General features: G+C 29.3%; 3 protein-coding genes and 1 pseudogene across 3 annotated transcripts; 2 read left to right on the top strand and 2 right to left on the bottom strand.

Moving 5' to 3' along the window:
• Positions 1-282: 282 nt before the first annotated feature.
• LOC130828428 (anaphase-promoting complex subunit 11-like) lies at positions 283-8,157 on the top strand (annotated as a pseudogene).
• Positions 8,158-10,098: 1,941 nt separating this feature from the next.
• LOC130828429 (hydrophobic protein LTI6A) lies at positions 10,099-13,367 on the bottom strand. The gene is made up of 3 exons (XM_057694410.1): positions 12,160-13,367; positions 11,672-11,772; positions 10,099-10,366 (listed from the first exon to the last, which is right to left on the bottom strand). The coding sequence occupies exons 1-2, from the start codon at positions 12,244-12,246 to the stop codon at positions 11,689-11,691; spliced, it is 171 nt and encodes a 56-aa protein (XP_057550393.1). The 5' UTR covers positions 12,247-13,367; the 3' UTR covers positions 10,099-10,366; positions 11,672-11,688.
• A 3,619-nt stretch (positions 13,368-16,986) lies between these two features.
• Positions 16,987-20,071, bottom strand: LOC130828426 (hydrophobic protein LTI6A-like). Its single transcript, XM_057694409.1, has 3 exons — positions 19,852-20,071; positions 18,201-18,295; positions 16,987-17,230 (listed from the first exon to the last, which is right to left on the bottom strand). Exons 1-2 carry the CDS (start codon positions 19,936-19,938, stop codon positions 18,212-18,214), a joined length of 171 nt encoding a protein of 56 aa, XP_057550392.1. The 5' UTR covers positions 19,939-20,071; the 3' UTR covers positions 16,987-17,230; positions 18,201-18,211.
• A 3,201-nt stretch (positions 20,072-23,272) lies between these two features.
• LOC130828425 (uncharacterized) lies at positions 23,273-26,410 on the top strand. The gene is made up of 2 exons (XM_057694408.1): positions 23,273-24,375; positions 25,018-26,410. Exons 1-2 carry the CDS (start codon positions 23,838-23,840, stop codon positions 25,728-25,730), a joined length of 1,251 nt encoding a protein of 416 aa, XP_057550391.1. The 5' UTR covers positions 23,273-23,837; the 3' UTR covers positions 25,731-26,410.
• The last annotated feature ends 293 nt before the right edge of the window (positions 26,411-26,703 follow it).

Here is a 26,703-nt window from a genome sequence, read left to right as displayed (position 1 = left end):
GTTTGGAGAATGAAACACTGTTTTTTACACGGGAAATATTAATTCGTTTTTTTAAAGCTTTACAATGCAACTAATGCAGCGATGTGATCTTATTTTTACGCTATAATTTGGCGGTGTGTTAGTGTAATATGTGAAATTATTGGTGATTCAAGTAACGTAAAAGTATTTATGCACTACATTTTCTTAAAATATGCTTTGATTTGGAAAAGAAAAAGGTTTGATTTTAGGGTAATAGTTTTTATTGGTTTTCATGTTAGAACTAATTTCATTTAAGAACTTTCTTTTTTATCCTAGACAATATCCTCATTTCATTGGTTTCTTAAACTACATTCCAGTTTCAGTAGTTTATTCCCCCTCTCTTTATTTTCTCATTCTCACACGATCATTTCTCGGCTTCTCGCTCGTCACCGGTTATCTTTTTCGTTTCACCCATCTTCTCCTTCTTAGCTTTGTTTTGAATAGAACTGTGGTGGCGGAGATTGGTTTGCTGATCTTATAGTTCGAATCCATGGTAACCACTATTATGTTTATGATTCCTTTCTCTAATTGCGCACACTTACCCACTAATAACTTTTATCTTCATTTCGTGTAAAAACCGGACTTCGCGGACCACTAGTTTTGTGCTTCCCCTTTTCACCTCCTCCTCTACTTCACTTTGGTTAGGATCTCAATTTCTAATATCTATAAAAGTTTTGATTTCATTAGTATGGATTTTTTGTTTCATAGTTGGACATAAAATTGATTTATCTGTAATTATGATTATGTTTAAGTTTGTCAATGTAGAGTTGTAGACTAAGTTTGTAGACCGTATCATTGGGATTTGATTGAACTAATCATTGTTCTATCGATTGATATTCGTAGATATGCTTGAGTTCAGTTATTCATGTTGCTTGTTATGTGATTGTTTTTTAATTGTGTCTTGGTTTTATGCCAGTGTTGTATATCGCAATGGTTTTGGAGGAGTATTATTATCGAATAATTAGATTATAACAGAATGGTTTGACTCCAAAAAAATCCAAAGGCATAAAAATATTTATAATGAATTGTACCGTTTTTATTATTTTAGTATAACAAGACCTATTTATGGACAAGTTTCATGCTACATGTTTTTCGGGATAATATCGTATTATTGGGCGAAACTAGAAATGATTTATAGTGAAGTAGTAAACCAAAGGGTTTCAATTAAGTCAAAATGAGATAGATTGTATGGAATATTGTTTCGACACTGTCACCCAAAAGATTATAGTAAAGGTGTTTGTAAAGTTTGTTTGAAAGGAGATCCTTCCAAGTGAGGGTTAAAGTACCTTGGTTCAAGTTCAATTTTCCACAAGAAAGGAGACATTGATTAAGACATTAAACGTAAGATTTTATGCAATTGGCTTAAATGAAGAGCTTTGATCATAATATTGTGCAATTGAGGTTAAAAGGGTCATAATATTGTAAGAAGATGAGATAATTGATATCTATATGTTAAGATGGATGTAAGGATATACCTTAAAGAAAATTATTCGAAATGAAATTATAAAAAGGTTTTGGAGTTGCAGATATTGAAGACTTAATGGGAGGAATCCGTTTATGTTTTTTTATGGTCATGTGCAAAGAAAATAAAAAAAATGCACTAATCAAAAATGAAAAAGTCGTAGGTTGGAACTTTGAGGACCGTAGAAGAGGAAGAGGAAGAGGTAGAGTGAAGATGAGAAGTAAAGAATAACAAGAAGATTTTGGATTCACGAGAACATATGCCAATAGAAAACAATGAATTGTGGAGTATAATACATGTAGATGATCATTGTAGTTAATATTATTAGTCTTGGATCGATGTTAGATATTATTAGTAACTCGCTCAAAGTGGCCCAAAAGTCTAAAATTGATCATAATTTTCCTTTTTGATTCATAACATCAAATATCAATCGAATGCTTGAGAATTTCGTTGAAATAGCCTAATGTACGAGCTTTTACACCATTACATTGCGGAGATATTGACTCATGTTTTTGCGAACCTTCATGACCCGACCTATGCAGTGTTTAGTGACCTTGTTTTTGCAGATTTGTATTGTATCGAGTGCATTTTAAATGTTTTTAAATCCACTGAACGGATATTACCCACATTGTAAAGGTGTAAAACTATTGTGTTTGCTTCAAGAGATATTTCATAGTTTAGCACCCGTTTCCGCATCATTGTGTATGTAAAGACATTTTTTCATTAGGGTTAAGGTGAATGTGCTAACATACGTTAAGAGATAGAATTTGAAATGAAGATATAAGATTGAAGTTAGGTTTAGTAAATGTCGTAGACAAGATAAAGGATAATTGACTCCCTTGGTTCGGGAATGTACTACGATGACTTTAAGATGCTTCTTTTAGGACAACTGAGAGTTGGATTAGTGCCAACTCCATGAGTTTTCGAAGGCTAAAGATGACTTGGATGTAGAGACTAGATAAAGATATGATTGAGTGGAAATGAATATCATTGGATAGGAATAAATGTAAAAGGAAAATTGTTATCAACGATCTTTTCTCTTATGTTGATTCATTTAGGTTCATGTATATTATGATTTTAAGGCCTTGGCATTATTGTTATTGTTTGTTTCCACATTTCTTTGTTTTACGCTGCAATAGGTAATAACTAATAATTAAGCACCAAACATTAAATGTTTTTTTTTCTTAATATATGCTGAAAACACTAGCATACTTGGCAATTGAAATATCTGTTTTTTACAATCATTATTGAGACAACAAATAAACCGGATGGAATGTGGAGTTTTTTATTACAATCATATATGCAAAGTCAATGTTCATGTTACTAGCATGCTATGCTGATCATTCCGAGTTTTGTTTCTTCCCAGAGAAAAGAGGATGAAAGTCAATATTCTACAATGGCATGCTGTAGCTTCATGGACCTGGGATGGCCAGGATGAAACGTGCGGAATATGTAGGATGGATTTTGATGGCTGTTGTCCAGATTGCAAATTACCTGGAGATGATTGCTCATTAAGTAGGTGACCTTTTTGTGGAATAGAAACATGGTATAAAATTGACCGTTCTGGTTTTTTAGTGATTGTTGATTTCCCTGTTAAATGGATGTGTACTGTGTGAAATGTGTGCATTTTGCAAATATAGACAGCTGTGTCAGTTTTGTTGACTTATTTTGGTAGTGCATTGTGATCGACATTTTTGGATTTTTTTGGCGGTTTTATTTGCCTCTGAAGGGCAGGTCTGTTGTCCAGAATAGTTCTGCATGGGGATAGCCTTTTGTTCAACAGAGATGATACTCATTGTCAAAAAATAATTTCACCTTTAGATCATTACAGACCAAACCAAATTTAACATAAAATTTATTTTAAGACTGTAATTGAAGGGGTAAATCTCAAACTCATATGCTCCTTTGAAACCCCTAACATGGTCAAGTATAGAGCAGTTGTCTCATGGGAGGCTTTGTGGGTGGCCTGTGCTAACTGTTCTTATTCAATTTGGTGCAGTTATGTTTCTTATGGTTCACTTTTATGTCTTTCGATGATGTTTTGTTTGAATGGCTTCTGTTACAACCTCCCCCTCCCACCGCAACATAAACCTCTCTCACAAATAGCAGTTCATGGTGCCTGTTCAGAATGCAGTTTGGGAACCAATAATCTATGCTGTTTTCATTTAGTTGCCTTGTTATCAGATTAAATTTTAATGGGGTGAATATTCTTTCCTAGATGACATTCTTTCTTTTGTCTGCTGCGTGTGATGGTCATCTGCACATTTTCTATATTCATAATTCTTAATTCATAATTCATGATTCATAATAGTAAATTTGCTGATATGTATATAGGCTATAGCCTCTAGCATTTGAGGCTCTTTGACTTTTGTATCCTATATGTTATACTATCAGCGCCTGTGGCAAAATGCAAGATTGTGTATGCAAGGTTGAAAATTGAAATGGATTAATGGAATTTGAAAGCATTTATTTGTAGAAGTGGAACTAGAAGTTATATGGTGCTGTTTTTCACCATCGTCTGCTTTGAGATAGTTAGACTTAGTATTGAGGAATGAGGCTGAACTGTGGTGAGATATTAAACATTTGGGTGACACTTCTACCATGGGTTCGAAGATCTAAAAATTAGCACTTTTTAGCTTATTTGGTCACCAACTTCTTTCAGACTTATACCTACCCAATAGTACCTGATTATTCTAGTATACTCTTGTGACATAGGTCATTTGTCATTGTCACTACATGATCTTCTATTAGGTTCTGGTAAAGAGTAAATCAGAAGGCAATCACTTGTGCCAAAACATGAAAAGGGTATAATTTGAGTTGATGCTAGCTCAAAGCCTCAAACGTTGTTGTTAAGTGAATTGTGCAGGTGTAGTGAAAATTTTGTCATAGTTTCATTTATTGAAGAACCAAAGATGTTTTGGCAAGACTAGTAGCCTTCCTGTCAAAATCGTAGAATATAGATAATGATCATCATCAAGTTCTTCTCGTGAAAAGATCATTATCATAGTTCTATTGTAGCACAAATAACCTCCAACAAGAGAAAATTCTTAACTTGGAAATTTTCTTCTTTATGATGAAGGTAACAATCTAGATTAAACATTACGAATGTAGTCACCTGAGGGAATAGAGATGGTCATGGTTCTAAGACCTTGTTGGACCCGTTTCTATTCTAAGGGTCTTGCAAGTCTGGAGGTCTAGACCCGGATCCGAACCTAGAGTCATTAATATTAATAAATATTAGCTTTGCCACGAAATCCTAATCCTAAGTCAGATAACACTTTAAAAATCAAAAAACTTCCTTTTTCCTTCTCGGTGAAGTTTATTACTACTTTTCTAATACTCTACTATGAATACATTCTGTAATGTAGAAGTATAAGTGAATTGAAATAATTCGACAATGAAGTTTTGTGGTCTCTATTCAAGTACTCTCTATTTCTTCAACCAAGCTACAAGCACCAGTCCACTCGTCATTTCCACAGGTCCGATGATACCAACTGTGAAACACGGCGAACATCGTTTTGGGTTGGGTTTGTGGGATACACGCGCCCATGGATCTACATTGGCAAGGCCGCGATGTTTGGATCTTGACGGAATTTTTTGATGTTGCTGCTTTTACTGTTGTTATTCATCTTGCTGCTCATGCTCACTACAATGAATTGTGATTACTTGTTAATGGATTCTTGTTGCTGTGTTCATATCATTTCTTTTGAAGATTTCCCATTTTCATAGTTTCTTATTCTGTATAGTTTTTCATAGTTATTTTTTGTTTTTGATTTTACATATTTTCTTGTTATCCCTATTTCAATTTTTAGTTGAGGTTTGATGGACCTTTAAATTTGAATATTGATGTAATTTTACAATTTTTTGTTTTAATTTTCCTTTGGTTTGCTAATTACTCTAGTATGAACAACATAATAGCCATAATCTAAATTAATTTTCCTTTAATTTTACAAAATAATGTGTATAAGTTGTTGAAAAGTGAGTTATTATGTTTATTTGAGTTGTAAAAATGAGATTTGTGTTGTACATATAGACCTATTTAGAAGCCTAGACCCATTAGATCCAATGGGTCTAGATCTACGTCCAAAAGTTTCATCTGGGTACAATAAAAATAAATGGATTTGGGTTTGGATGGGGCTAGACCCGACCCAAACCCTTTAAAAAAGACTATCTGAAGAAGAATGAATTTCTGTTAATTTGGGCTGACTCTGAAAATTCATGACTTTAGGTGTAGTAGAGGACTGAAAAAGTAGCTAATGAGTAGTGTGGAAGAAATGGACTGTCTTTAGATCATTCTATTTTGAGCTCATATTTTGAGGAAGAAACAAGTAACAAATCATGTAATTTTGTTGTCATTTTTCATTAATTGCTAGATCATTTAAGTTCCTCATTGTGGGACTGGATATCATATGTGCAATGGAGGATTATTGATGTTAAGTTGGTTGTTTAATGGTATAGCCTTGTATAATGACGGACATGCTTGCATTTTCATTTCATTTCTTGTTTCCCATCGTCTTTTCTTTCGTCTTAGGATGATTGCGTAGTCTCTATTTTGTGTTTAATCATTGGATGCGGCATGTATGTATTATTCACTTCTTTTATTTTCCAGAGCCCTTATGTGTAGCATCTCAAGAATGCTACATGTATTATGCTTCAAGGGCTGAAAATTAGTATGTTTGCTTTTTTTTTTTTTTTTTTTTTTTGTAGTTTGGGGGCAGTGCAACCACGCTTTTCATCTTCACTGCATTTTAAAGTGGGTGAATTCACAAACTTCTCAAGCTCACTGTCCTATTTGCCCGTCGAGAATGGCAATTCAAGGACTGAAGATTGCATATTTTTGGCAATTCAAGGACTGAAGATTGCATATTTTAACTCAACCATGGTATAATTCTCAACCTTATAATGTCGATTTCAGCATCATCATCGTGATATTATTTGTGATTCATGTATTTCACTTGGTGGTTAGTTTTAAACAGCCGATTTGGAGAACAACTCACAAACTTTGCTACTGGTTCTGTCACGGCCAAAACCAGTTTGTATTTTAACATAAAAATCTTATCATTGCGTGCATGATTGAAGTTTACAGGTCATAGTCTTGGCTTGTATATTCATATTTTCATTGATAATGATGGGACATTTGATTGCAATATGATTCACGAGGAAAGTGGCATAGTGGAAATTGCTGGAAAAAATTGAAAAGACATCATACTCCCTTTGTTTTGGTGAAAATGCACCTATTACTAATTTGGTGAAATTTAGCAGAGGAGAATTTGGTTGGAGAATAAGACAAAAAAACAAGTAGATCGTAGAAATGAGTAGTTAAGATAAAGTGAAATAATAAGCCTATGAATTAAATTAAAAGGAAGAGTGAGACCATTATTAAAAAACGAAGAGTGCAAAATGAGTGAAACAAACTAATACCTCTCTTCCTGAGGATCTTTCTTGAGTCGTGTAACTCTTTAGCCGCATCCTCCTATATTTGTATGGGTTGTCGCCTTTCTTCCCTCTCCAGCTTCTAATCATAGTTTTTTATGGATGGAATACACTAGGTATGATATTGATGATGAAACTAATATGGAAAGTGACGCAAATCGAGAGGGACCAAGGGAGTATATAACTTAACAATTATCCATTCCTGGCCATTGTTAGAACAAAGAGACAAGTATTTGGAGCGCAGTCTCTTTCAAACCAGCCAACTACCATGTCAAGGAAGTGGGCCTGTGAGTGCTGTGTGTGACAAAGTATGTCCTTATGGTCCATGTACTCTGCTAATGTCAATCTTTCTGTTATTTTTACCCTTGTCCTGTTGTCTTTGACATCTGGTACACGGAAGAATCTGCTTTGATTTGGAACTAAAATGTTTCAGACATGTTTTGAAATGAAACGAGTGTCTACATTTTGTTGTGGGTGTTTGAATATATTCTGCTGTAAGAGAGTCTTGCTGCTCGTTCTCGAATCTCGACTCCTCTTTGAATAGTGAATGAATATGTGTCTGTGAATAGCAAATGAATGTATGTGCTTTCAATAGGAAATGAACTCTTAGGCTTGAAAGTTAAGGACTTACGTTTTTTATTTTTGTGACAAGAACTTGATTCTCACTACCAATATAAATATTGATTTTTTTTGTATAATGTTTCTTACAGGGATAGTGTGTAGTGCATTTAGTAAAAAAAAAGAATTTTTTTTCATTACCTTTTTAAGTAGCATTTTATTGTTCAGCTCTCTCCCTCCGTCCTCATAAATATGCTAATATTTCTATGTTTGTCTGTTCTTTTTACTATAAAACATTTTATCAAAAAATATGATATTTTTCTAATATTTTTTATTTTTAAACACGTAACGACATATACTACGTAGTTTTAATTAAGGCTTTTAATTTTTGGAGCCGTATGTGGTCGAACATGTTGAACATGCTCACCTCTCCAGGAGTTTCCGTCTATTTTAAAGCTCTCATTCCTATATTTTCTTTTACTTTCTCTTGTAATCTATCCAATTAATATCTTTATCATTTTAAAATATTTGTGTAATTCTGTGTCATGGTAATACATGAAGACAGTGAAAAAGTAGATTTTAGACAATAGTGTACTTCAAATAATAATATTCATAGCTATTACTGGTTTATTGTTAATATCTTACCAAATAAATTTAATGATTCAAGTGCATGGTTGCAAGCTAAACATATTAGGTGAATAGGTGATTTTTTTTTTATTTGATAAGATTAGGACCGTTAGGTGATCGCTTAGTTAAGATTGACTTTTTAGGGAAAGCCTTAATAATCTGTACTATTTTGAGAAAATATCAATTCAATGAAATCATATCAAAAATAAAAAGCATTGTATTATTACAAATTATAATTAATAATGATTGAAACAAAGAAATCTTTTACAAAAATGTCATAGTCATAGTCAATATTTGACAAAACTTGTAGTAGTTGTCAAATTTATCTCTAACAAATACAATAGATAGTAGACACAACACTCAACCTATCTAATGGGATCTCTAATCCTTCATGCCTTGATGGTGATATTATCTTATTTCTTTTAGAGTTAAAAGGAGTTTATATTTCTTTTGTCTCCCTAAATTTGCTCTTAATATACTTGGTGAGTTTGAAGTAATTGATAAAAAATTGTTTTTTATGATAAAATGGAAAAATATTGGATGATATTATGTTATCTCTAAGATATTGGATGATATTATGTTATCTCTAAGAGTTAAGGTCGTGATAATTTAGTGGAATGAATAAAAGTAAAAAATAAGGTAAATTTCGTAGGGCTGAGAAAGTAATAAAAAAATAATGTTCTTAGATTGTAACTATTTTTATTTAACATCAAGATTTGAGAATTACTCCTCTTATCATATTAATTATTAATTTTGCTATATTTGTATTCTTAATTTTTAATTTTTTTTTAAGCAAAAGTAGCAAAATCATTAGAAAAGAGAGAATAAATTGAACTCCCACAATTAATTTTTTTACATAATATACTTGTATTCATCTCTTTTTCGAAGTCTTATTTGCACATGTACTAAATATAACGCGGGTTTGATTTAATTGAAATGTATTGCATTTACATCCATTATAAAAGAAGAGAAATTTGGAGAAAACTCAAATTCTAGATATCTTTTCTGCACTTAGGTTTTTTAAAAACTAAAAATCAAAAATAGGAAATAAAGAAATAGTTTTTATTTTTTAGTTGTTAGTTTTTTAAAGTATCATACTCTTAATAAATTTGACTATTTTTTATTTATTCTAAGATATAGGATATATATCATATCATATGTCTTTAAAAAAAAAACAAAAAAACCAAAACCGAACGGGCCAAAAATACATTTATTATCAATTTTGTGCATTCCGTGTGTAATATGTTAATTATGGTTGAGTTGTTTAATCTATCAATAATTCTGTATTGAAGTCAACGACTCCAATTGAGTCAGTACAAATTATTAAAAAAAACTTACTTTCTGTACAAGTGGAAATTCTTATTTTTTATATTATTGGGCCTTTTGTATGGATCCGTCTCACAGTGAGATGGTCTAATAAAAGACGAGCTGTAATTTATGAGAAACGTCGCTCGGTGAAACCGTCACACACAAGAATTTGTGATTCATTAAGAGTAAAGTTGCTTTTACATTTTATAATAATAAAGTTAAAAATAAAGTTTTATATGAATTTAATTCATATTAAAATATTATACAACTAATAAATTTATTTTTACTTTTCAAATAACAGTTTTACTTGAATCTAATATTTCCATTTATTATGAAGTTATCTCTATTTTGAATTAAAAATAGCCCCATTTATTATTACTTAAATTATATATTTTCCATTAAAACCTATATCATAAAAATTATAATGGAGAAATTGGTACATACAAATTTAACAATATTATACATATTTTAATCTTAACTCAGTTGGAATGATTATTATTTTTTACATATAAAGTCATAAATTTAATTTCACGTAATCCTTATCTCCTCTTAGCGTATCCAGTAATCTTTAAACACTTATTTTGGTGCAAAACATTCGTTGTACATTATATAAAAAACGATATTGATAGTGTTTATCTATCATTGCTAGTCTCTTTAAATCAAGAACATCCAAGAAAACAAAGAAAAGAAAGTCGAAGATCAAACAATTAATTTTGTGTAATTACATCATCAAATAACACTTGACAAATTTCAATTCATACATTACAAAATAAAAACATAATTTTTCCACACAAGACTGAAAAATAAAGAGTGGGTGGATATAATTGTGTAATTGATAAATACATGACAATAAATGTAATCAATGGTTGACACCTAACATCCAATGACACCAATCAAACTATAAATGAAATTGTAGCTTTTATTTTCATCATCATTCATCAGGCAGATATTTCCACATACCTGCTCAAAAAAAAAATATCCATCATCTAGTCAATTTTGAGCTTATTTATCAACACTCAACAACAAATATATACTAGTCCCACCTATTCACCTTAAAAATCTCATTTAATCTTTCACGAATTTTAAGGAGAGTCAAAAGTGAGATCCTAAGGGTAGGAAAGAAAGTGGTATTATGAGTTTTTAATGTAAGGAAGGAAAATTAATATGGGTAATGGAGAATATAATTGAAAATAAGATAAAACTACTAAGGGCATAAAAGTCAAAAACCCATACCGAAAATAGAAATGGAACAATTAAGGTGACTTGACAATAAAAAAAAAGACACATAAGCTGAATAGAAGAGAGTATTTTATTTCAATAAATAAATAAATAAATAATATTATTAGAAATAAAGTACTTTAGCGTATTAAATTGAAACATGCATAGTGTTCTGAATCAAATTTGTTTACATCCAATGTATCCAATATTATTCATTTATTGTGAATTTAATTAGTTTTTCTTTTTATCCTGTTATTTCAATAGGAGCAAAATAACTTCTTTCCAAATAAAGTCCTGAGCTAAATTGAAACTCACCTAGGCTTCATTTTCCAAGAAACCAAAAATTAAATGACATTTAAATAATAAAATATTTATTGAATATTAAGTTTGCTGTATAGAAATGAGCATAAAACAACGCTTAGCCATAGCAAGTGAGCTCTAGAATCTTATTTTTCTCTCTACAAAAATCTTACTCTTCTTTCGGAAAATCATACTTTTCCAAGGAAGAACCTTACTTTTCTAAGGCAAACTCTTAAATTTTTCTGTACTTTCCCAAGAAAATAATCTTATTAGAAATGAGCATAAAATATATATATATATATATATATATATATATATATATATATATATATATATATATATATATATATATATACTTTCTCCGTTCCATATTAGTTGCAACATAGGTAAAAATGACACTATTTATTCATTATTATTAATTTGTGATTAGTTTTTAATCTATAAGTTAAAATATAGTTAAGTGAGATCTTGTTTGATTCGTCTCATTGCAAAGATTATTAATATTAAATTTTTATAAGTTTTTATTATAAATACTTAGAGATATTAAGGATTGAATTAATACATTGGACTGCGTAAAAAACTAAATGTTGCAAGTAAATTATATATATATATATATATATATATATATATATATATAAAATAAGTGTGCTAATTATATTAGAGGCAGCACTCAATGAATGAAAATTCAAGTTTCATTTTAATTCTGAAAAAAGAAAATACCAGAGAGGATCATATATTACAACTTACACAAGAGGGCATAGTGATCACTTAGTGATGACCCAAATAGCGTATATTATCCCTGGGATATATCCCAATATTGTCAGCAACACTGAGATCCAAAACTCCATCTGCAAAAATGAAACACGTAATATACTCCATAAATTTCGAGATATAATTAATAATAAATACGATGGAGTTAATACAAAAACTCTTTAGAATATAGATAAGAGAGCATTTAATAATCGAGGCGAAGGACTCTTTGCCCACACTTCTTTACGATATGAGTTGTCGCCTTTGTTTTCTTCTAATACCCTGATCATAGTTTTTATGAGCTATAAACGGAATACATTGGATAAGATAATGATAACGACCCTTAGCTAGCTAGTTGTTATAATAAAGTTATTTAACTAAATTTAAGAGTTTAAAGAAACAAAGAAAGTATATTTCTTAAAATAATACAAAACTGAAAAAATAAGAAACATATTATGGTTTAAAAGAGTGTAATGTGAGGCTACCTTGCATCCATACTTTAAGAAAACACCAAGAGGAGGCAAGATGATGGCCAGTATAATATCTATGCAAGTTGCTGTGCTGTCTGACATTTTTTTTCCTCCCTTCTTATTTCTTTCTCAAACTTCAAACAAAAACAAGTGTGATTTTTGGGTAATTACAGTTTGATTAAGAAGAGAGGGGAATTAGATTGGAGTATTAATTATTATTTCATTTCTCTATAGACAATGCTATATATAGACAGATTATTCCTTCTCATCTACGCCTTCCTTCATAAATACCACGTGTCACTTCTGACATGTCAATGAATTATTTATCGTCTACTCTGTTTGGACTAGTTTGCTACTAAAAATAAAAAAAAAAAAATCATATTATTGATTTTGTAATATTGTGCCTTTGTAGCTTTTTATATGTTGATGAGTTGTTGTTTGTTAAAGACTTAGTTGAAAATAGGTTGATGAATTTAATTTGTAGATTAGATTAGAAAAGAACTTGACTTTTATTGGATGAGATGAAAAGTCATGTGAAGTTTAGACAAAGTTAGAAATTTAATGAAGTATTATGATAAAAATAAAAAATGTTAATTGGTGATTTGACCCTATATAGAAGAAATAATTATTGATTTTTTTATTATTTTTTTCATTTGTCGTATTTCTCATTTTATATTATGGATATTGATATTTATAACCCTAACAGTCCGTTTGGTAGGTGGTTTTAAATGGTGGTAATGAAAATGATTCATAGTGTAAAATTTCAACAAAAGTTCAATATCATTCCCATGGTAATGAAACTTTGATCACAAAAAAGTTTTTTTGTTTACAAATTTTCATTACTACCTAATACCACATCTCTCAATGGTAATGCATTATAATGAATTTTATGAACAAAATGAGATGATTGAAGTTGGACAAACATGGCCATCAAGGTAGCAAAGAGATTTTTCAACTAAAACTACACTAGTTTTTCATTCTCATTACCACCATCTATTACCACCTACCAAACGGGGACCGTAAGGGTTGTATATAAAAATCAATAAATTTCTATTTATTATCAATTGTTTTTAGTTTTTTAAAAGAATTTAGCATGAAAATTGAAAATAATTAATATTTTACGTAATTATATTATTCATAAAAAAAAAAGTAATTATATTAAGTTTCTAAGAAAGAATAAAATTAAAATAATAAAATATAATAGAGTATCTTATATTTTCAAGGAAAATATTATAAAAATTCACTATTCTCTTAATATTATTTATCAATCACTTTGAGTTTTTTTTTAATTTGTTTATAAGTTAAAAAAAATAATTAAGTGAGATTTTATTATTTATTTTATTTTATTGTAAAATTTATCAATATTAACTTTTATAATTTTTAGTTGCGGAAAACTAAAAATATCATAGGGTTGAATTGACAAATAAAAAGAATAAAAGGGATGAGTAACTTAGGTAAAGTCAATAATGTAAGCTTATGTATGCAATGTCGTAAATCAAATAGAAAGTTAGGCGTTAGCCAAAGAAGCACCCAGACTTTGCATGCATAGTTTTCATTGAGAGAATCCAAATTGATAACATCACCTAAATTCAACTCTAATGTGTTTTAATTTCTTAGTTACACTTTAATTAAACGTTTTCACAATTTAAATTAAAAATGTAACTATTTTCTATATAATTAATAATTACCGTGAGATAAGTCCATACAAACAATTCATTATTAATAAAAAAAATATTGAAAAAAGACAATGGAATTTAAATTGCATAGGGCAACATTTTTGTTTTGAAGCGTTTGAATTGACCCAACTAAAGCTATTTTATGATGATACGATCGAATTAATATAACTTAAATGTTTAGATTTATATGAAGTATATATTCAAACTAGAGCTAGCTATTGCAAGTGGCAAGTACTATTTTGTCAATACTCAAAACATTTAAGACATTTGGTAGTGTTTTACAGGTGTTGGAAAAACATTGAAAATGTCAATTTCTTTTATGTTTGTTTTCAAAATTAATTTTATCTTGTCTATTATTACCTTTTTTTATTAATACAAACCGTCTATTTCCTTTTTATTTGTATCAAAATCAATTAAAATGATACCAAAAAAACCCAAAAGTTTCATCCAAAATGTTTTTAAGGACTTTTTCCAATTTTTGTTTGGAATATTAGACAAGAGAATTATGAAATTGTGAGTGATATTGAGAAATATTGATTAAATTTGCACAATTTTTTGCATAATAAAATTTGAAAAAAAAAATAATTAATCAATTTAGAGAGGACAATGTAAAGGGTGAACTGTCATGCAGTCAAAATTCATATGAAGTAAAAAAAATAGTAAAAACTTGAAATAGTTGTATTTCAGTATGTGATACATAGTTTTTCTTATTTTTTATTTTAATGTCTTTTTATCAATTTGTCTATTGTAATTTCAGATGTGACCCTACATTTTTTATTTCTATTTTGTATATTATTATCTTTGTTAATTTAAAATACTCTACTATTTAACTCAATATATTTAATTTCTGAGTCTCCGTATAAACCAATGAGCTAAATGGAACATTACACATATTAAAGTAAAAAAAAAAAAACCATCTTTTTATATATCAAATTTTAACCATTACATATAAAAAATGTACAACATATGACAATTAACAAATCACAATAATGGGTCAGTTGTAAACTACTTCAAATCCATTACTCCATAAAATAACTGGTAAAATGTAACTCCTTTATCAAATGACAACCCTAGAGAGCAAATAATAAAATTAGTAAAAAAAAAATTAAAAAGATAAAAGTTTGATCTTAGTTAATGTCACAAATAACAATCATATATAAAGTTGGTATATATAAAGTTGGTATATATTGTTTAAAAATACAAAATTATTTAAAAAATATTTTATTTTTAAAATTATACAGGATCTTTATAGAATATATCAAAATGCCGTTAACCCTAATTAATTAAGTAGTTAAAAAAACAAAATAAATACTCCTAAATATAGAATACCTGGCAACCATACTTGAAGAAGACACCAAGAGGGGGCAAAATGATGGCTAGTAAAATATCTATGCATGTTGCGGTGCTGTCTGACATTGTTTATTTCTTTATTCCTTCTTCGTAATTCTCTCTTTAATTCGCAATCAGTAACTGATTAGAGGTTTTGTTGGGTAATTAACAAGAGATTAGGGAAGTTAAATGATAATTATAAATTGAAAATGCATGTAACTGATATTTCTTGTTTTGTATATATAGATCAATGATACGAAATAGATTATGGATGAAAGGATGCGAACACACCACGTGTGTCACTTATGATACATCAATACATTACCTTATCCGGTTACACAAATTGTTGTGACAGACACTCTCTCCGAGCAACGAATTACATATATGAGCTGAAAATAAAAATGTGGACTTTTTATTTTGAGGTTGTTTCTTTGAGAGATGGTCTATTACAAGAGTAGTTGATTCGGTTATTATTAAGAAAAATGGTTGGATATTTGAATTTATTGTCTCAGTCGGAGTAAATATTAATTTTTATGTTACAATTTTTTAGTATTAAACACTTCCAACGTGAGGCGTTCCCTATACATGGATTGAATAACCAAATTAATACAATTATTAGCATATAAACTCTTTGTTTTGAGGTTGTTTCACCGAGATTCGATCTCTCACCAAAAATAGCTTATTTATTTGTGAATTATGAACAAATCATCTTATATGAGACCGTCTCACGATAATACGACCCATAAACTTAAAATTTCTATTATTAGGCTATTGCCTCTTTGCCTATGATATTTCATCTTGGAGTTGTGGCCGCATAGTTGTTTGAAGTTTGATTAATATGCGTTGGATTTGTAGGGACTTTTATAGCATTGCAATGATATCTGTAAATTTAGATTTGATTAGCAGAATTTATAAAAAGGTTTTATTTTATAACATTTAATTTAAGAATCCTATGTATATAATTAATAAGTGTAGGAATTATTAAGTTAAGAAATTTCATAGCCTTGAAGTGTCGATTTCAGTATTAGGGATCTGGGTATAAACATCAAACATCATCTCTATAATATGAGTCCACAGAGCATCGATTGAATCACCGTACAAATATTATAACATTTGATTGAGGTTTGTTTTTAAAGTTAAAGGTCAATTTATTGGAAGTTCGTTAGACCAGCTCTATTATATGGATTAAAATATTATGCTTTTAGAAATGATTAATTTAGAAAGATTAGAGTTGTGTAATGTGAATGCATCGATGGATGAGCGGATATATATATCTTGAGGGATTTAATTCAAAATGTATATAAGAAATAGTTTAGAAGTCGCAAATATCAAGATCAGAAGAAGATGAAAAATTAAAATAGTTCGGACATGTGCAAAGATGAGGTATTCATAAACCGTTATTAAGAAAGATAGAAAGTTGGAACACAGAGGAATCAAAGGAAGGTGAGGTAGACCAAGGATGACCTATAGCCCGTGTAAAGAAGAAGTGCAAAATGATTTGTAGTATTTAGACTTATAGGTTGAAATAATAGAAAAGTGCAATTAATGGAGAGAAAGCACATAGACGAAAATTAAAATTGTTCATGCAGTCAACCCCAATAATTTATAGTTAAGGCTTATTTAACGTTATTGTTCACAATATTTGTTTACCTAATCTTACCCGGCTTTGATTATTTTACTAACATTTCCTTGTTCTTTTTACTACTAATGAACATTTTTCATTTTTTTATCGATCTTTTATTAACAAATATTATAACTCAAATTATTTTTGATTGAACATTATTATATTGTTTATAATGTAAATTACTTTTTAGGAAAAATTCTTAATTTTAATTAAATGTCTAATTTTATCCCCTTTTATCGGTCTACCTTATAAACTAAAAAATGCAACAATTTTAATAAATTGTGTGCGTTACAAATATTAGCAATATAATATTACAAACATGCTTTTCACGCTGAATTAATGATCATGATGTTTTTCAACAAATATAGGCATTATTATATTATAATCAATGAAAACCAAATCAAACTAATAAAAACAAATTCATCTTCATAGAGAGCCGACGTCGTTTTCCAAATACCTACCAAAAACAAAAGGATGGAATAAAATATGTCAAAATTAAGTTATAACCAACACTCAATTATAATTAACTTCTATAACTTTTATGAAAACAATAAAATTGAATACTTTATATTCCATCATTTTTACAAAAACCCTGTTCAAATCATACAAAAATATGCATTAAAAAAGAATATTTCTAGCAAAACTAAATAAAGTAACCAATACAAAAGAATAAAAATGATTTATTCCACTTAATTTTAGTATTTTTCTTTTATAACTTAAATTATTTCATTAATTAAACACATACGACATTTACATTAGAATTAACAACAAAAAATTATTAAAATTTATAGTCAAAATGACTATGTAAATGAATAAAACTATGATTATTGTAGATGATATATGATACTTTTATATAAAAATTTTCACGTTGTTGTTTAATACAACTTTCAGCGAGAGAGTATTTTAATCCGATATTATTTTTCATATATAAAATTAATTCTAATACAATCTTTTATAAATGTAAAATTAATATCTTCCTTAAAGTTGCAAACAACTTAATCAATTTTCACTTTATACAGAGAAAGTGGAGATTTATTTTTTAAAAAAATTTTAAAAAATATTAAGATTATCATTAAAATTATATTAACAACGAGGATTTTTCATATGAATTTTAATTAACGGTAGCATATCATTTCTATTATCCATGGATTGATTTCAAAGAGTAGTAAAATAAAACTATCATCCACATTTATTATCAATGAGCCAAAAATTATCCTAAAAGAAAAAATTAAAATACTAATTAATATCAACAACTAAAACTTTATTTATTACAAACTAAAAATTGAATATGTTGAATTTTAAAAAAATTGAGTAAGATTGTTCATTTAATCACAAATGTTTTTTGTAAAAAAATTCGTTAACCTTTTAAATAAAAGATAATCTAATTAAAAAAAAAAAGAAAATATATGTGAGAAGATAAGACTTACAATAATAGAGATCACTTGGTGAGTACCCAAATCGCAAAGATAATCCCAGGAATATATGCACACAAAGTTAGCAACACACAGATCCAAAACTCTGCCTGTTGAGTAACAAAAATTCATAATAAATAAATATTATTTTAGTAAATTACTTAATTAAACTCCAAATATCATTCAAGTAAATATAAAAATTAAACTTATTGGAGTATGTGATTAGTAATCTTACATTTTGGCTATTAATTGATAGAATAATATCTTGATAGAATTATATATTGTGAAGATTTTTTGTATCTTTATATTTTGGTATAAATTTTATAATTATAGTTTTCCCTAAAATTATAGAATTTATCTTGTATTTATTATTATTCATCTAATGAGAAATTATCAACGGAATTAATTTCCTTGATGATTTCTCATTAGATGAATGGTAATAAATACAAGATGAATTCTATAATTTTAGACACACAACAATTACAAAATATTTACCAAAATACACAAAATCATCAAAATATTATTCTATCAAGATATTATTCTATCACTATATTAATTACTTGTTTGCAACTCAATTTTTCACCTCTAAATGTATTTTACTCATAAAAAAATTAATAAATAATACATAATTCCCCACTTATACCAAATTTACCCCTAGTTTCATTTTAGTCCATCCATTCTGTTAAATTTGTCTCATCTATTTGTATTTTTATTTATCACCTACACGTTTTAGTTGAATTGAAGAGTTTGGTAAAAAATTAAAATATTTATATTTTCTGAAAAGTAGTACTAAATCTGATTTTCGTTATGATCCACTCTTATTTAAATTTTTATTTATATATTTAATATAACTTACATTCTCATAACATCCATATATTCTACGTCCTCTTCTCCATATAATATTACTTTTATTGGTTTATTTGCTAATTGTCAATGGAGCAAATTTAGTAGATTAGAGTGGTATTAGTAATTAAAACAAAAATCACAAGAAATTAAATTTTTTTCTATAAAAATCTTTGTAAAAAGGAAATAAAATTTTATTTTAATGTATATACTTTGTATGTTTATTAGGCCCTTCCAAAAAAAACTTCTCTGGATCCTTTTCTAATAAGGCATAGTTATTAGAATCTCAATTTTAATCTACAATTTTACAATATTACAATCCCAAAATATTCAGATTGTAGATAGAATCTTAATATGACAGAATCGTGTGATCCTACTTAACTTAAAAATTTATATGCTAGGATTATAACATGATTCTACAATCCAACGATCCGATCATATAATGGTAGTTTCAATCGTAAATATTTATACCTTAAAAATATTATTAAATGTATTTTTCTTGATTGCAGTTTGAAAATGGTTATTAAATGTATTTTTTTAATATTTAATATATTTATACCTTAAAAAAAACAAATATAATTAATAATCAATAATCAAAAGCACCTTAATACATATTTGTAAGATTAGACGATGTTATGATCCAATTCTACCAATTTTAAATCTACTCCTCAACAATTTTAGGTAAAATCTCGATCCCAATAACCGTGTGGAAGAGTAGTAATTAATATAAAAATCACAAGAAAGACTTCCATGTATGTGTTTAAATGGTAAACATGGATGTATATAGGATGGACAAAATGTAAAGGAAAAGTGAAAGAAGTACCTTACAACCATACTTGAGGAAAACACCAAGAGGAGGCAAAAGGATAGCTATTAAGATGTCAATGCAAGTCGCTGTGTTGTCTGACATTTTTTTTCTTTTTTTTTTATTAGCAAAATGATAAACAATTTTTTGCTTAATTAAAGTGGATTTATTCAAAGAGTTTGTAAGGAAAAAAAATTGAGTAAAAATGAGAGAATTAACAATTGATGGAGATGTTCAATTTATGTGGTAAGAAAAGAAAAAATTGAGCAAGAAATAATTTATTTCAATAGATAATTTTCCACGTGTCAATAGGCAATTTGGTCACGTGCAAAGTGCAATGGATATATAGGCCACTTGGGTTCAACACGGTTAAGTAAAGTAGAAATTGGAAGCTGTTCAAGTTGTTATTGATAATGATGTTAATAGAATCATCATCATCAACTTAATATCCACTTAATATCCGAATTAAATGTGTAATTGTCTAAATTCCATATTCTCATCAACTAGTCTCTTAAGAAATTATTTTTTTGAGAGACATATCTCAAGTCTAGCCCCTTAATTATTAATGTTTACTTATCGTAATTTTAATGTCTACTTACATTATCCTTAATGTTTACTTATCGTATTCTTAATGTCTATTTTCAATATCTTAAGAGTCTATTTACATCATTCTTAATGTCTACTTATAATATTTTAAAAAATATATAATAAACCTGTCTCCCAAAACAATTTGTGTATTCTCATTGTTTTATTACAAAGGGTATATTAATTAGATGATACAACTCATTTTACCTTTTTTGGTATCTGTCCTTTTCACAAATGGGAACAAATTTTCGAGCATTATTTAAAAAGATATTTATAATATTTTTACAGATATTCTTTTATTGATAATACTTAATAAGAGATAACAGTACTTAGTAACAAAGATTCTTTATATAATTAATATTATAAAATAAATTTAATATTAAGGTGAGTCTTTTCGGTAGGTTTTAAGCTATTATATTTAATAAGTTGAAAATTTTTAAATTATTTTATTTAATTAAGCCTACAAAATTTCGCCTAATAAAATATATAATTTAATCTTGCATGAAGATACATGGGTCCTTAATAAGGTTTAATTGCCATTGATTATCAAGTCCATATTATTTTTTTTATCAATTATTACGTATCAATCTTATTAATTATTTTTATTAATTATTAATAACTATATATAGATCATTAGATCCTAATTTGTTTTCGAATTGATTTTTCATATTGAATTTATAAAAATTAAGCATCGCATTAAGTATTATTTTGAAGCCACACTAAAGTAGTCTAGTGTTAATTATGATGGATCCACGCTATTTAAAAAATTAAAGTTTCCTTACTAAATCATTTTATGCTAAACTCCACTAACAAAAGTATAACAAAAAGATATCAAGAAAAGTAGTGAAGATTTGAATTTAGTGGTGACGATTTGATTTTGAGGATAGACGATATATTGTTCTTGAACAGTACAAGTATAGACTGTATAGTACAACAACTGATTTATAGGTCGGATTTAAAAATTATTTGTAATTTTTTCCTAGAATAATTCATTATTTTTCTATAATGATTTCATCTATTGATAAAAATATGAATAATTTTAATTTTAAAAGTGTTTGCCTTAAGTAAACTTGGTAACTAGATGATTTGCTATAGTAATTTTTTTAAAAAAAATATAAATTAAAATAAAATTTTGAAAAAAATATGAAAAAAAACTTTCTTTTTTAATTATTCAGAATTTTTATGTAAATTTTCAAATTTTTTTAAATTATACATTAATTTTCAGTTTATTTTTTTGGTAAATTACCTACTATAGCAGGTCATCGAATTACCCAAGTTTACTCAAAGAAAATACTCCTTAAGGTTGAGACTATTCATAGTTGATCAATAAGTGAGATTATTGTACGAAAATAATAATTAAGTTGGATTATTCTAGATAAATTTTTCTTTATTTTATTACACCCCATTCAAAGCGGGTGGTTTGTAAACACTAATGAAACAGTCTCGAGAATCATCAAAAAGAACAGGTGAAAAGCCTTTATGATAAAAACATCAACAGTTTGGTATCGGTATAAGGAAGCGAAAGGGGCAGTGAGAATCAACTTCAGATTTTTTTTAAGAATTCATTAATAAAAATGTCACGAAAATATTTAATTTCTCTTAAGAAAATTGATATATAGTTCAATTGAAAAAAAACCAAATTCTTACATATGGTAATATTTTATCTATTTTTTTAATTGGTTACGGGATTGTGGTATATAGTCCAATTATATCTACATAGTTGATGGAATGGTTTTTCGCACATTAATAAATAAAAAATATTTATAAAGAATATACAATTTGTATTTTCCAAGTTAACATTTACACAATAAATCAAGCATAATTTAATAATTGTCCGTAATTGAGTCGTAGAACATACGCATTTATTTTTGTATGGTCATCGGATGAAGTATGATTAATGAAGGTGCATGTCTTCTTCATATTGTCATCAGTCTCTTGCCAATGTGTCCAAATCTTTTTAAAAAACACTTGTGATCTTCTTAGGAACTAATTTAAGACGTTCACGTCATGAAGTAAGGCAAAATATATTATTTAATTCTATATAGGAGAATAATTTGAACTTTGTTTTCAATTCATATATATAGGTATGTACAAAAAAAAACACTTTTAATGCACTCATAAAAAAGATCGAAAGCATCATAATAGAGTGTAAGAAAAATCAAGGAAGACCTAAGAGAACGTGGGAGGAACGAATAAAAAATGACTTGCATGACTTACACTTATTTAAGGATCTGATCAAAGATAGGAGTAGTTGAAGACGCCTTATCTATATCTTAGACTACTAATACTCTCTCACTTATCAGTTGGTATTCTTGTTCTTTGCCTTGACCTTATATATCATTCTTTTACTCTTTTTTACCTAGTTATTTTATTTTATTTATATGTATTTATTTATTTTTAATTTTAAGATTAAGGGTCAATCTTGTATATAATATGTTAGAATTATTGGTGACTTATGGTCACCAAGTAATCAAGAACAAGATTAAAGAAAATTAATCAAATGTATTAGTGAAATTAGAATAAGACACATTACATATTTGTGATTGGTTGTGTGGAAATCAATAGTACATTGTACTATTGGTAGTGAAATCTTGACATGTGAAGGGTTGAAGTGCAAGAAATCAGTCCTAGGACTAAGGTAATGGGCATTGGAGACCTTGGGGATACATGGAAAAGGAAAGATATGAAACAGAAGCAACCAACAAGCTGCAGCAGCCAGCAGGCAGTCTTTGCTGTCCTTTGTGTGCATCTACTGTAGGGTGTCTTATGTACACAGCTGCTGCCCCCTTTTCTACCTTATATTCCCTCTATAAATACACTTGTATACTAGGCTATTAAGAAGCAACCAAAGTCTCACATTAGAGCTACCTTACTTGCTCAAAATGCTTCCTAATTAGCTCCTCTCTTCCCTTACACTATACTTTATTGTAATTCCTTCAAATTGTATTTTATCCTTCAATGGTTGCTTCTTTACTTGGTCTAATAAGAGAAGTGGGGTAGCTCGTGTGTTTAGTAAGATTGATCGTGTCCTCAAAAATCAAGATTGGGAGGATGTCTTTCATACTGTTGACGTGTCGTTCCTAGAAGAAGGATCGTTCGATCATACACCTATGTTGATACAGTTCATCAAAAAACCTAGGGGTAAGAAGACTTTTTAAGTTCTTCAATCACTGGGTTGAGCAGGAGGGTTTTATTGAAAGTGTTTCCAAAGTTTGGGGTAACTTGTTCCAGGTTGTAGGAGTTTTCAAATTTTAGAAAAGCTCAAGCGCTTGAAATCTATTTTGAAAGATAGATTTCAAGTTAATCATTTGCAAGCTCTGGTGATGTGAGCAGAGGATGATCTTCGTAGTGTTCAAAGTGAATTACATAAACACCCTTATGATCTAGTACTCTCTTCAAAAGAGTGTGCAGTTGCTGATATGCTTGGGAAGGCTAAGAATGATCAAGGCACCTACCTTAGCCAGTTAGCCAAGTTGAATTGGCTGAAATTTGGGGATGAGAATTCCCGCTACTTTCATCAGAGAATTAGACAAAGACAAATTGTTAATCAAATTCTTCTTCTTTATGACAATGGGGTTCTTGTAACTAACTTCAGAAAGATTCAAGAATCTTTTGTTACATTCTATCAGCAACTTATGTGCAATAATCTTAAATGCCGAAGGCGTATCAACATGAATGTTATTAGAGAAGAGCCTTTGTTAGAGAATTCTCATCACGAGCAACTATCTCTTAGTTTCTCAGTGGAGGAAATCAAGAATGCGTTATGGAGTATCCCTGACACAAAAAGTCTGGGCCTGGATGGATACAATAGCAAATTCTATAAGGCTTCTTGGTCTATTATTGGTGATGATGTAGTTGAGGCAGTTCAACGATTCTTCAGAAATGGGAAGCTTCTTCAGGCTTGGAACACTACTGTTGTTCACCTCATTTCCAAGGTCCCTAACCCTAATAATCCAGGTGACTATAGACCAATTGCTTGCTGTCATACTCTATATAAATGCATTACTAAACTGATTTGTAGCACACTCAAATTGGTTCTTGCTTATATCATTAGTCCTTCTCAGGGTGCCTTTGTGGAGGGGGCGCAACATTATGCACAATATTCTATTATGCCAGGATATTGTGAAGCAATATGGTCGGAAACACTGCCCTCCTAGTAGTTTGTTGAAGATTGACTTGAGGAAGGCATATGATACTTTAGAGCGGAGTTTTATTAAAGATATGCTAATCTCTCTTAATTTTCCTTCCCACTTCATTAATATTGTTATGATTTGTATTAGCACAGCCTAATTCTCTCTGATTCTAAATGGAAGCCCTATGCCTTTGTTTAAATCAAAGAGAGGAATTAGACAAGGAGACCCAATTCTCTCTGATGTATCTTTCTACATTACTTAAGGTTGCTAGGGATCATGTGAACTTTAGATTTCTCCCAAGGTGCAATAGACTCAAACTGAACCATCTGTGCTTTGCGGATGATTTAATGATATTTTTTCGGGGTGACTTGGCTTCTTTTAGAATTCTTCTAGATAAATTAGAGTTTTTTCCGAATTCCTTTGGTTTGGTAGCCAGCTCTTCAAAATCTGACATGTATCCTTGCAGGTATCCCTACTTCTTTGCAACAGTATATTGTGGATTCTTGTAATATTCCTTTAGGTTCTATGCCTTTTCGTTATTTGGGGGTTCCGCTTTCGTCCAAACGTATTTCTGCAGTTGAGTGTGAACGTCTTGTTGTCAGAATGACCTCTAAGATTGGATCTTTACAAGTCCGGAATCTCTCTTATGCGGCTAGACTACAACTTATTTCTACTGTTTTGATGAATATTACAAACTTTTGGTGTCAAATCTTTGTGTTGCCTAAGAAGGTGCTAAAGCAGGTGAATGCAATCCGTAGAGCATATCTATGGCATGGGAAAGTTGATTCTGATACCCATGGAAATATGAATTGGGCTAGGGTTTGTACTCTAAAGAAGTTGGGTGGCCTGGGTATTCGTAATCTGGAAGTGTGGAATCTAACTGCAGTGCGTAAACATGTATGGCATATATCCTCTATGACTGACTCCATGTGGGTTAGATGGGTGTATGGTGTTTATACAAAGGGTGGAAATTGGAGGGTCTTTAATGCTCCAACAACCTCAAGTTGGGCTTTTAAGAAGACATGCAAGGTTAAAGATAGACTGGATCAATGGGTGCATAATAGCTCTTACTCTATTAAAGAAGTCTATCATGAGCTTTTAGGGGTTGGGCAACCAGTTGACTGGGCGGGTTTTGTATGGAATAGAAATTCCATTCACAAAGCTCGATTCATATTATGACTAGCTACGAATGAGAGATTGAAGTCTAGGGACAAGTTGGCTGCATTAGGGCTCATCTCTACTGACATTTGCCCATTATGTGGTTTGATATTAGAATCTCATTCTCATCTATTCTTTGCTTGTATCTATAGCCTTCAATGTCTTCGACACATTTTGACATGGTTGGGTATCATGATTGTTAGTGATTCCCTTGCTGATTTTGCATCTCGGAAGTGGAAGTGTGCTATAAATAAGAGGATGATTGCTACTATTGCAGTATTGCACTATGCAGTCTTACGTATGAGATCTTGTATGCTCGGAATGATTCGGTTAGGAACTTTGGGTTACTTGGCAGGTGAAACTTGTAGTAAAGAGCATAGTTTTGCATATTCCAATCAAAAGTGTCAATATACACCGCCCTTGGATTAGGAATCTTTTGGACTATGAGTAAATAAAGTATACTGTATAGTTAATTACTTTTGCTTGCTTTTTGGAGTTCTGTTTTCCCCTTATGCACATGAAAAGTGAAAGTTGGGAAACCCTTCCTAGTAGGGGTGCCCCTTTTTCATGCTGATACAAAATAGGGAGATTATTCTCTTGTTAGAGGTACTATTTATACTGTTTTGTTCAGAATTAATGAAATTTTTTCTTTTTCCAAATAATAATAATAATAATAATAATAATAATAATAATAGTTTTGAGGTCCCACAAACTCAATCTTCTGATTTTTATATTCCTTATCATGAGACTCTTCTTGATTAAACTCTTGATGATCAATTGATTCTTCTTAGTGTAGATTATATTGGTACTAATTGCTATTAAATTAGGAGATTAATTCACCGCTAATTGTGGTTATTTAAATATGATTTTGTAATTGTTTCATGTAATGCATTTATTTGTGAATAAAATATGTTACTTTCAGTAACAAATTTAAAGATATAGGTATTTGAGTAATTTTTAATTTTTATAGTTAATTCTTTCTAATTTTCATACT

Source organism: Amaranthus tricolor, chromosome 12 (genome assembly GCF_026212465.1).
Source record: "Amaranthus tricolor cultivar Red isolate AtriRed21 chromosome 12, ASM2621246v1, whole genome shotgun sequence".
Lineage (NCBI taxonomy): Eukaryota > Viridiplantae > Streptophyta > Magnoliopsida > Caryophyllales > Amaranthaceae > Amaranthus > Amaranthus tricolor.
The sequence above is the reverse complement of the archived record's forward strand: the minus strand, read 5'-3'. Positions and strand labels throughout refer to the sequence as shown.

What these genes read in the sequence shown, in the direction of transcription:
- LOC130828429 (XM_057694410.1), bottom strand. Translation starts at nt 12,246, where the DNA reads ATGTCAGACAGCACAGCAACTTGCATAGATATTATACTGGCCATCATC. An exon ending in TCTTAAAGTATGGATGCAAG is followed by an intron (nt 11,773 to 12,159) that starts GTAGCCTCACAT and finishes TCATTTTTGCAG; the next exon opens with ATGGAGTTTTGGATCTCAGT.
- LOC130828426 (XM_057694409.1), bottom strand. Translation starts at nt 19,938, where the DNA reads ATGTCAGACAACACAGCGACTTGCATTGACATCTTAATAGCTATCCTT. An exon ending in TCCTCAAGTATGGTTGTAAG is followed by an intron (nt 18,296 to 19,851) that starts GTACTTCTTTCA and finishes GTTACTCAACAG; the next exon opens with GCAGAGTTTTGGATCTGTGT.
- LOC130828425 (XM_057694408.1), top strand. Translation starts at nt 23,838, where the DNA reads ATGCTTGGGAAGGCTAAGAATGATCAAGGCACCTACCTTAGCCAGTTA. An exon ending in CCCTAACCCTAATAATCCAG is followed by an intron (nt 24,376 to 25,017) that starts GTGACTATAGAC and finishes GTATCCTTGCAG; the next exon opens with GTATCCCTACTTCTTTGCAA.